Here is a 10,976-nt window from a genome sequence, read left to right on the forward strand (position 1 = left end):
TCCACTTTTTAGAAATCAAACATTGAGTCGCCCTCCTGGTTAAGTTCACTGCCCCGCGACGGTGACGTCATCAAGCTCCACACCTACAGCATTCCGACTGGTTCTGGGACAGGTGAGAAGCCAGGCGTCTCGTCGTCTTTACCGGAACCACAGGTACGTCACGACAACTTATGGACTTTTCCTCCAACCATGAGTGTTCTCAGAAGACAGGGGGCCCGGAAATTTGGGCAATATCCACCTAAATAAAACGTCGTCACTGTTTTTGTACGACTTCAAGGTACGCGGTTGGGAGGGGGGGTCGACTGGTTGTCCTAGGACAAATAGTCTACGCACTATCCCGTGACAGGTACTGTATAGAGTGTCCCAGTTTTGTTTGTTATAAGGGACTGTTGGTTTTGTGTTCGGTACTAAGCAGGTCAGTCCTGTGAAAAGCGTTATGTGTCATTACGTCAGGATTGATAGATGTGATCGTCACTTTGATACTGTTTATATCCGGACTAGACCGGTGCTAGTGATTTGTAAAGTAACCAAACCGTTTTACCATTATCAAGATACAGTCATGTGAAACCCTATGATCATGTTTTTCTCACTTCGGCTCTAATGAAAGTATATGTGATTTCCACAGAAAACCATAAATTATGCAGAAATCATGTATGCATATGCATCCCTTTAAATCATGCAAATAATACTACTACTAGTAACGTTGAATGCCATGCTCATGTCAATTATAGTGAGGAGAAAGAAAGGTGACCATGGAGACATGATCTGTGTCACAAAGTCGTTAAATATCTGTCAAACAATCAACACATTTTATTCATACTGAATGACCCATTTGGCCATAACAAGGAAACTTCTTGGTAATACTTATTCGGCCATAGCTGTCAACATTGAAATAGATATCATAAATGCATTCTGTGAAGGCTGCACGTACACTATTTTGCTGCTTGGTAAGAATAAGAACATTTATGTTGATAAAATTAGAAGCTTTTATAGCTTTTTGATATGTAAATAAAAGCCCTTTGCAAAGACAGATCACTACCCTGTATTCATCCGATGTTGATAGATAGGAGTGGCTGTCTGACAGCATTCCTGCCAGCCCTTATTGCAGAGGGAATCCATTGGGGAAAGGGGTCTAGGGGGTCTGTAGAGAAATTATGGGATTTCTAGCCTTTTGAAATGCAATTTCCTGCACCCTGAAGGAAGCCATTTGAAATATACAATAATACACCAAAGACATATGCTTTTATGCAAATTACACACATTTCTAGGAGCTTTGTTGCACCATTGGTGTTCAGACAAAAATATATTGGACACCCATAGATACATCTGAAGGTGTCCACCTCAAAATAGTCAAATTCAAAACAAAGGCAATGCTATGTATTCCTAGTAGGGTCATCAAAATGCCTGCCTGGCAGGAACACTGCTGTACAAAATGGATCAGTCAGGACAGCACTGAATGAATCCACTAACTTGGAGACTACTGCTTGCTCTGTTGGACCTGTTTGTAAATTTTGGATTGCTATCAAGTACAGTTATGATTTATGATAAATGCCTATAGCAGAAGTGGTAGTGTTCAATTCATTACAGGATGAGTACTACATATCCTATTGCCCCCCCGGGGTCCCAAATGTCTATCTTAATCATCTCTGTTGACTCATAATTTGACTGAAATGTTTTTCTTGTCATTTCTTTCAGACTTGTAGTATCAGCGACCGAAGAAGAATTGAAACTTGCTGACCATCTTGTCTCTCTTGGAGAGTCCCTTGTTAGGTATGCTTACATGACCCTGTACCTGTGCTGTGTTGTTGTGCAGTAATGCATGGCTGTTTTGTTCTGTTTCTATGAAACACCATAAAAACAAGCACATATGTAAACAAAAGATAAGCAATTGGGCATGGACACACTTGTTGCTATTGAGGCATTAATTTATCACACAGTGCTTGCCCCAGGGATAGAAGCCTTTCAACAATAGAAAAGAGATTATCCTGCCTTCTTTATTCATTTGACAGTTGATGTGTTTTGATTGAGGTACTTAAAGACTATATCTATTATAATTGTCATGTTGTATTTAACCTTTATCATGCTAAATGATTGCCTCCTCAACATGTGTGACCCAATGTGTGTACACATCTTTAGGAGGGAAAGCATTTCATGGACTTTCTCTGTAAACTTCCTGTGATCTTCAGTTAAAAAAGATTTGCATTTTGAGGTTTGAATCATCCCAAATTTGAAATGCTGAGTATGCTAAAGGTTAACTGGCTACCGAAATTTTTATTTCTGTTGTTTGAATTTGTATCTGAACACATGTACAGTTTTTTTTACAATTGTTTAATTGTTGCCTCATATATGCATAGATGCCATCAGAACAGTTTGTTATTATAACAAATAGAACTTGTTTAATCTGACTTTGCCCATATCACATGAAACTCACTTCTTACCTGTTTGTGATGTTTCCTTATATTACTTTTCTCTTCCTTGACTTGAGTTACAAAAACATAAGGACAAGTTAGTTGGTTGTCAACATAGATTAAAGAACAACACCTGTAATGCCTGAAGCAATAAATCTTGAAATTCCACAAAGACTCATACAAAAGGGAGACTATTGACATCATACAATGTATATCAATTGTACCCTTAAGCATAAGGTGGGATGTTACATCTGCCATTTTGAACAGACTAGTTGTCATGCTAATGAAGTTGTACTGTATTGTGACCTGTCAGTATGATAATAATGTCCTTGGTATGACAGGACATTAACAGTGACTGTATTTTATTCTGTCCTCTGCTTATGCTTCCTCTCTGCATCTCATGGCATTACACAAAACGGCTGGCACCTGCTTCTCTCACAATGGTAAGTTATTTTCTTGCATCTATCTTACTACATGTACTGTGTGACCTACTGTCCCCGGAGCTGTGCATGCACAGTAACCTTGGTGAAGAGGTAGGTATAGGTCAGACAGGAGGTTGTCACAAAATACAAATGGCAGATTTTGATTCAGTATTACCAGTAGACTGTGTTACGCAGTCTCCCACTATTGGAGTGGGGGCTAATTGACCCCCTTCCCTGGCCGGTGAGTCAGGAAGGCCGCAAGGCTGAACCCCAGTCATAGAAGAGAAAGCATAGTTTATGCAGGGCTAAAACTAGTGATAGGATAATATTCCCCAGGCACATTTGCGTATGGGGAACATTTGTAAACTGGCTTTCCCAAGACGTTTACCAGCTAAGAGAGAAGGTATAACTGATATCTTGACATTTGACCTTTTGAGAAGCAATCAGGCACCAAGTAAGTTTTCCCTTACTCTTACCACTGTCGCTTCCTTTTCCTTGCTACAACTACAAGGTGATGGGCACTGCTACATCTGTTTGTACACGTGTATGACCACACAGGGCTAAAGGATGCTTTATAATCATTCTTTTTTTTTGTCTTCCTTTTTTTTACAGGTTTGCATGTAGTTTATTTTATTTGCCATCATTTCTGTTTCTATTTTGCATGTTGAATCTGGTTTTCTGCAAAATTCAGAGACATGAACAATTTTGGTAATTTTTCTAGCATATTTTGGTCAATATGGTGAATTGTTTTTCACAGCATCTCGGAAGTCGAAAATTTGTTTCTAGCAAATATTTCTTTATCACCATTAGAAAAGTAGAAAAAGAACACATTGTCTTATAAGAAAACAAACTCAATTGATAGAAGAGCAGACTGTAATAATTGTACAAGCTCTGCATAAAGGAAGCCAGATTCTGCCTGCTGCTTGGGTGAGCCTTTTCAGCTTGGTATAAGGTCTGCACAAGTTGCAAGTTTCTGGTGATGCATGCAGTCCCTCCATGCACCAGTTGGGGGCGTTGCAATGTGGTTGACTTTTGTGCCTTTCACCAGATATGTCCACCACACCCACCTCAGTCTCACTGCACACCATGGGTATGACAGTCGTTTTTTTGTGTGATCAACCTAATACTGTCAATGATCCTAAACACAATTGATAGTCGATTCCAGTATGGCAATTTTTTTTCAATTGTGGAATAATCACACAATAGATTGATACAAGTTGCAGTGCTTTTGCGAAAATTCACAATACATTGCAGTATCATGTACAAATGTACACATAAACCTTCACCTAACAATATATCTGTTCATGACATCATTCTTCACACAAAATGAGACTCATATCTGAAAATGAAAATAATCAATTTGGAGCAGAAAAATTGTGATGATTCATTAAATAAACAAAACAAGATCACATATGCAATACTATCATGACGATGATGTCAGTTTGCAGTGGATGATGTCATAACTATTATAGTTTCTGATCCACTAACTCATGACCAGGGTTGGACAAGTTTTTAAACTTCACTTGCCCTTTAGGGTAAGTACATGCTCATTTCCATTTTCCAACTTTGTCCGAAATTTAAATGACATATTTCTATACATTTTTAATTGCAGCAACGAAGTCCTTTCATTTTTCAGTAAAAATGACTCCAAAGTTTATCATGTGTTCTAGACTGGCATCAATATGATATTTTTATGGATAAAAGATCAGCCTGTAGTGTGCCCCCCAAAAATCCCACTGGCCCAATCAGGCAAGTACAGGGGGGCATTCCTTTCCCTGATCACAGCTTTCGCTTGCCCTGGGCAATCGTGCTAATGGACCTGTCCAACCCTGATGTAAACAGAAATATTCATTTATCAATGCTACCCTATATATAAAGTGTGGGCATTTACACGTAACATTATATATGTATTGTTTGTTTTAACGTGCGTCATGTCATGGTCTGTGCCTGGTACCCCGTTTACCTGGAAACAGTATGAATTATTAATGACATTATGACATGCCAGTCAAACCGTCCTTGTAAAGCCCAGAAACACGTAAGCTATTCAGATGTACTAGCAGCCATGCAAGGTTAGTGCCGACTCATGTCTGAACACAAGATCTGTAAAAGGGTGGTCCAAATCCTGTCTTTGGAACCTTTATCGAATCAAAGGGTGGACCAATGTGGAAAGAAGTACATGTTGTATTGGTGTTTGTGCTTTAACGGTACATTAGGAATTTGTAAAGGAAAAATTATTGACTGGAAGGATGTCCTGTTTTCTGGGTTTTGGAGAATTTTGAAAATAGTGAAAACCATATAAATGTTGCCGTCCTGAATTTTGACTAGGAAATTTTACAAATTGAACTGCTACTGTCTGTTGGGTATTTTCAATTTTTTACATACTTTTTTCTTTACCTGTAGCTAACATAACGCCCACCATTTGCAACGTCACGGGGAACACCACAATGAACAGCACGGACATCGTCGCGCCGTCCAGGATGCCACGGGAGGCAGACGGCAACTCCACGAACTTCTACATCGGGCTGACCCTGGCCATCCTGTCCACCATCTTCATCGGCGCAAGTTTCGTGATTAAGAAGAAAGCACTGATCAAGTTGTCGCAGTATGGCACCAGAGCAGGTGTGTGGAACCTGACATTTCTCTTGCTGCTGTTGTTATACAAAAGTAGAGGGCTCGGGATTGAGTCCTTTTTTAAAGAAGTAAATTGGCGAGTAATCTTTGTAATCCCTATTTTTGTTGTTGGTATTAAAGTAGAATCTTATGTGAAAATGTATGTTTGTATTTGTTAGTCAAAACTCTAAGTGAAGAATGTAGTTTTAGTAAATATCATGTATTAGTAGGTCATATGGGAAATGGCAAAATATCAAGGTGCCATACAAATTATTGGAGTTAAGTGCTGTGTACAATGAGGACTAAAAGGGAACAAAAGACCATGTTTGTGTTCCATGTAATCACTAAGCTCATGAGGTGTGTGAATGTGAGAGTGTGTCTTGGGAATAGTATGGAAACTGTGACAGCTACAAATGAGGTCAGGGGCAGAAAAAGCCTTTTTCCCAGAACTAGTTATCCACCCTTGCCAAACAGTCCTACATGCACAGGTCATATATAAACACCATAGGTTGTAAAGGTTGGGTGTGACGTCAATGAAATGGACACTGCAGATGACATTAACGTAGGGGACAGTGACAAATATTCTATATTGTTTCCAGACAAACCACTTGAACTTAGAGCGCAAGCTTACCTGCCTATATGTATGTTACTTATAAAGAACATATATTGTTATTTGCATGACTAGAAGGCAAGTTGAGCAAAACACTACATGTACAACAAAAATGTACTATTTTATCCTTATTTAGTGTAGGGTACACAATTGCAAAATTCATTGATTGTATGGTTGATTATGTCAACATACTTTTCCATCTAGGTGTGTATGCTAGTATTACTGTTGAGCCCATACATAAGTCATGATTGACATAGTGTCGCGTAAATATGTTCTTTTGAGCACGATACTAGTAACTTTAGAACTATTGTTGTCACTTATAATCTCCACTGTCCTGGTGGTAAAAGTACATGTTTCTAATATAGATAATGATACTAGTATATTATCATCTGCAGACAAATATTAGATGATGACTAAGATTCCTTCAAAATTAAAAACATGTTAAATCTTTAAAGGAAGGAGAATCACATGTTCTTCACATGGGTAAACAATAAGCATTGATCAATAATTGATGACAAAGCTTTAAGCTGAAGCAGGCAGTAGAGACACTATGTCTGAAGATACCATAGTGATATGAATAGTTTATGAATATTGAAGGCGAATATTTTTGGCGTATAACACCATGGTTATTTTTACAGGAGAGGGATACTAGCTATGGTTACCTGAAGGATAGATGTGGTGGGTAATGTTATATGTAACACCATTGTTATTTTTTTCTAGGAGAGGGAGGCTATGGTTACTTGAAGGAGTGGCTGTGGTGGGCTGGGTTCTTCTCCCTGGGGTTCGGAGAGACGTTCAACTTTGCTGCTTACGCCTTCGCTCCTGCCACCCTTGTCACGCCACTGGGAGCACTAAGTGTCCTTGTCAGGTATGGCGGCTATAAAACCCTTCCTGTTATTGTTACATGACTGCATTTAAGTCTGTTCTTGGCTTTTAACTTCATCTATAATGTATGGTAGAATGTTTACAAGAATAGGGGAAAAGTGACAGAAGGACTGTCAGTCAGTGATTGTACTGGTGATTGCTCTGAAAAGATAGCAACAGTATTTTCACACACCCTCCATATTTCTCTGTTAGTGCTCATTGTGAATTATTCAATCAGCAAAGAAGCTCGTTTTATTGATATGTCTGTCTTGATTTGCATGCAATCAAAATCAATCGAAAGGAGTACAATAGCTATTGTAGTTGTATAATTACATGTACATGTACTATAAAGATTACTTGAGGCGATCTTACTAGATTTTAGAGACCTAGCTGACTACTAGTGTTCTTCATGTCTTACTCCAGTGCTGTGATGTCGTCCTACTTCCTGAGAGAGAGGCTGAACCTGCACGGGAAGATCGGGTGTATGCTGAGTATCCTGGGGTCCACTGTCATGGTCATCCACGCACCTGCAGAGGCCGAGGTCACCAATCTGAACACACTGTCACACATGCTGTTAGAACCTGGTAAGAACAAAAATTGACATTTGCTCCCACAATGAGTGGGGCGGGAAAAAATTTAAGCTGGTGACAGCCCTGTAGACTAACCGGACGGGCCCCCTTTTCCAACTGATCCTTGTCTTAAGGTTGTTCTCACCATGGCAATGTCTTATGTCTCCCGCAGCTTTCATCACCTATGGTGTCATCGTGGTCATCATCTCCCTCGTCCTCATCTTCTATTACGGGCCAAAGTACGGCAAGACCAACATCCTCATCTACATCGCCATCTGCTCCATGATTGGTTCGCTGTCCGTCATGGCGTGCAAGGGTCTGGGCCTGTCCCTGAAGCAGACGTTCGGCGGAGACAACCAGCTGACCAACCTGCTGACGTGGTTCCTGCTGGCGTCCCTGGTCGCCTGCGTCACCGTACAGATGAACTATCTGAACCGGGCGCTGGACATCTTCAACACCTCCATCGTCACCCCCATCTACTACGTCTTCTTCACCACCTTCGTCATCAGCGCCTCCGCCATCCTGTACAAGGAGTGGGAGCTGATGACGCCCAAGGACATTATCGGAACCCTGAGCGGATTCCTCACCATCGTCTTCGGCATCTTCCTGCTGCACGCTTTCAAGGACGTGAACTTTTCCCTGTCCAGCCTCCCTACCTTCATGAGGAGAGAGGAGCCTAAGGAAACACACTTGGTAAATGGGAGCACCACGTCATTATTGCAGGACCCTCCTTCAGAAGAGGAGGTGGTTAGATGATCAGAGAAAGTTGGGTGTTAACGTACTTAAGCCAATTTAGGTTTATTCCATGGTTTCTTAACTGAAGGAGGAAAGAAACAGACCAAATTGTATTGTCACCTATAGCTGTAGTTGATAGCAGCACATTTAACTCAGGGCTTTGTAGTCTCTCACTGCAGTTTTATGTAGACAAAAGAACTATGATGTAAAAAGTTAGAGTGGTCTAACTCCTGAAAATTTTGTACAGGAAGCAAAATCAAGCACTGCTAGTAAACTGAACATATCATGTCCTACACTTGTTTATTTACATAGTAACTTCATGTAGGATAGTCAGCCAGTTTTTTCAACGTAGAACATGTGCCACCATTTGTGAGAATTATTGGCAAACCTGGAATAGTAGTTATGCTATCATTATTTAGCACACCCCCTTCCCAAAGTGTCTGCCCATTCTTGAACCTGCTTTTATTCATTCCCAATAAAACAAAAGAAATGGTTCTTTTAGAATGTTTGTAGTGAAAAGATTGAAACCATGTAGAACATTGATTATACAGAATAAGATATGAATACATCCAATGTAATATTTCAATTTGATATTGAGGAAAGATTTCACTTAATCTTTATCCACTCTAACTAATGCTATGGTCACATTTGCACCGATTCCTGTAGGGGGTGTAGCCTTGGATGGGCCCTGAAGCCACAAATTTTCCCCCGTGGACTGGTCGACAGAAATCGAGGGTATCTCTCGGTGTTTTCGCAATTAGATTATGGCATCTATTTGTCACCGGGTCCCGGGTTGATTTTAACTGTGCCCCAAAAATAACAGGGCTCGGTAGAGGCCGCACCCAAAAGCCTGTAGACTATCCAGCCAGGACACTCTTTCCAATTGTGACCATTGCAAAACCAGCATGCCAGTGTTGACTTGGTACCTGAAGGTACTTAAGGAGTGCTAGAGGTTCAGTGCAATAGTTTAACCACAGATAGAAGTTGAGAATTCTATGTTATATCAACTTTAATAGTTTGTCTATTGATCATTATGTAAGATATACTTGAAATTCTGACTATTATTTGGAATATTTTATTCTGAGAGGAAAGCTGCTGTAATTTTGTATACCCGAGCTATTTGTTTGAGTAACGTGTCGTCTTAACATATCTCATTAATGTGTTGATATGTATTCTATAGTATTAAGTTGATTTTCTAACATATTGGTTTTGTTTATGGTGTTATTTGTTCCAATGATATGTATTTTGTTGTAAATTTCAATCAATCAATGAAATTTTATAGCTTGTTTTGAAGAAAAGCTACTTAGTATATGACTATGACTCATTGAGAACTTACAGGGGTGCTAGTCCTCTTTGTCCTTTGAGAAACTGTGCCTAGAGAGTACTTTGCTCTCTGTACTTGTGTGTTTTTTTGCCATAGATACCTCAGTTGTCTCTAACAGTAATGAACCTTTAGACGATGCTTTTATTATGGACATTGGTAACCTTATTTGTTATTATGGCTGCTTGCTAAACTTTAGTTACGACTGAAAGGGTTATAACAGTTGAAGAAAGGGCTTCAGGAAGTTATCAGAATGGTAGAACCAATCTGGAAAGGTGTGATGTTGTGATAGGATAGACATTAGAAGTCAAGCTGAAAGGAAATACACCAAGTTAGGGTATTGTAAATACTGGTGTTTTGTGGTAATTTCTAAAGATATAATTGATAATTCAGCAGGCTGATGTAGAACTTATTTGTGGTGTTTTGTACCTTTTGCGATACAGTCAGGGTGTCCTACATGCATATATGTTTTAAAGAAACAATTTATTATTGGGTTTATCTCAAATACTAGTACCGGTACACATCGAAGAGAGCTGTAAGATACAAGAGACCTGGAACAATATGTCTTTGAGATATGTGGATGATGCCACCAAGTCTTTTCATGTGTCAAACAATATATACAGTATATGTGCAGAAAATCTTTTGTTACTGTTACTACAACCCAGATAACAGCCTATTGGTTACACTGACTAGCAGACCTTTGTACCCGTAGTGCCTTAGACTAAAGTTTGTCTTTGGTCCCAGACTGACTGATCATATACAGTCTAGTTCTTAGCAGTTATAGGACCATCCCTTTAGAGCTGTGCATTGTGTCCTGCTAAGATAGATTGCTCAGTGTGTATTTTGTTATAGAGATCCACATTTTCCAAATTACTATCTAATATTGTTTCACATGTATTTATGTAAAAAATATGTACATTTTTCATTTATAATCGCAGTATCCAGGGTGATTTTGATTTTTGTAGAGATCATAACAATGATGTGCAACATCTATTTATATTTGTTTTTTTGTGAAAATAAATAAGAGTTCATAAATACGAATATATTTTCTTGCAATCATTTGTGTGTGTGTGGGGGGGGGGGGTATGCGGTTAATGAAAGGTGATTTTTATGTAAGTACAACCAGAAAGCCTGCATTTTGTACAGTGAATATGCCCCAAAATCCCCCAGTACCATGAGCACATTGTGGTCTCTATCAAAGCTTGAAGCATTCAGATATCGCCACCTAGTGGAATAAAGCATCAGTGCAACTGAGTAAATGGTCCCATTGGATTTTGTACTGGCATGTACCTCCTTGCATGTAATAAGCGCCTCTTGGCGGTTATAAGATGAACGACAGATCAAAATACAGATCTTTGCTGCAACCAAAGGCCATGTCATGCCATGCCACCCCAGCATATATAGTAATTGGATGGCACCCTGGCCTTTAATAGGGGT

The 10,976-nt window shown here is 39.5% G+C and overlaps 1 protein-coding gene across 12 annotated transcripts; it reads left to right on the forward strand.

The window, feature by feature from the left end:
* Positions 1–18: 18 nt before the first annotated feature.
* Positions 19–10,580, forward strand: LOC136436601 (magnesium transporter NIPA2-like). 12 transcript variants are annotated; one of them, XM_066430707.1, is made up of 7 exons: positions 19–153; positions 1,696–1,770; positions 3,879–3,920; positions 5,231–5,449; positions 6,771–6,918; positions 7,338–7,498; positions 7,656–10,580. In XM_066430707.1, exons 3-7 carry the CDS (start codon positions 3,881–3,883, stop codon positions 8,237–8,239), a joined length of 1,152 nt encoding a protein of 383 aa, XP_066286804.1. In that variant the 5' UTR covers positions 19–153; positions 1,696–1,770; positions 3,879–3,880; the 3' UTR covers positions 8,240–10,580. The 12 variants fall into 12 exon arrangements, with proteins under 12 accessions (XP_066286804.1, XP_066286803.1, XP_066286806.1 ...); XM_066430708.1 differs by lacking the exon at positions 19–153 and adding an exon at positions 241–346; XM_066430706.1 differs by having other exon boundaries at positions 1,696–3,920.
* The last annotated feature ends 396 nt before the right edge of the window (positions 10,581–10,976 follow it).

This window comes from Branchiostoma lanceolatum, chromosome 6 (genome assembly GCF_035083965.1).
Source record: "Branchiostoma lanceolatum isolate klBraLanc5 chromosome 6, klBraLanc5.hap2, whole genome shotgun sequence".
Lineage (NCBI taxonomy): Eukaryota > Metazoa > Chordata > Leptocardii > Amphioxiformes > Branchiostomatidae > Branchiostoma > Branchiostoma lanceolatum.

Bases quoted from the DNA above. Each gene is read 5' to 3' on its own strand.
- LOC136436601 (XM_066430703.1), top strand. From the start codon at position 4,824: ATGACATGCCAGTCAAACCGTCCTTGTAAAGCCCAGAAACACGTAAGC. The intron at 5,450-6,770 runs GTGTGTGGAACC...ATTTTTTTCTAG, and splicing joins GCAGTATGGCACCAGAGCAG to GAGAGGGAGGCTATGGTTAC. The intron at 7,499-7,655 runs GTAAGAACAAAA...TGTCTCCCGCAG, and splicing joins ACACATGCTGTTAGAACCTG to CTTTCATCACCTATGGTGTC.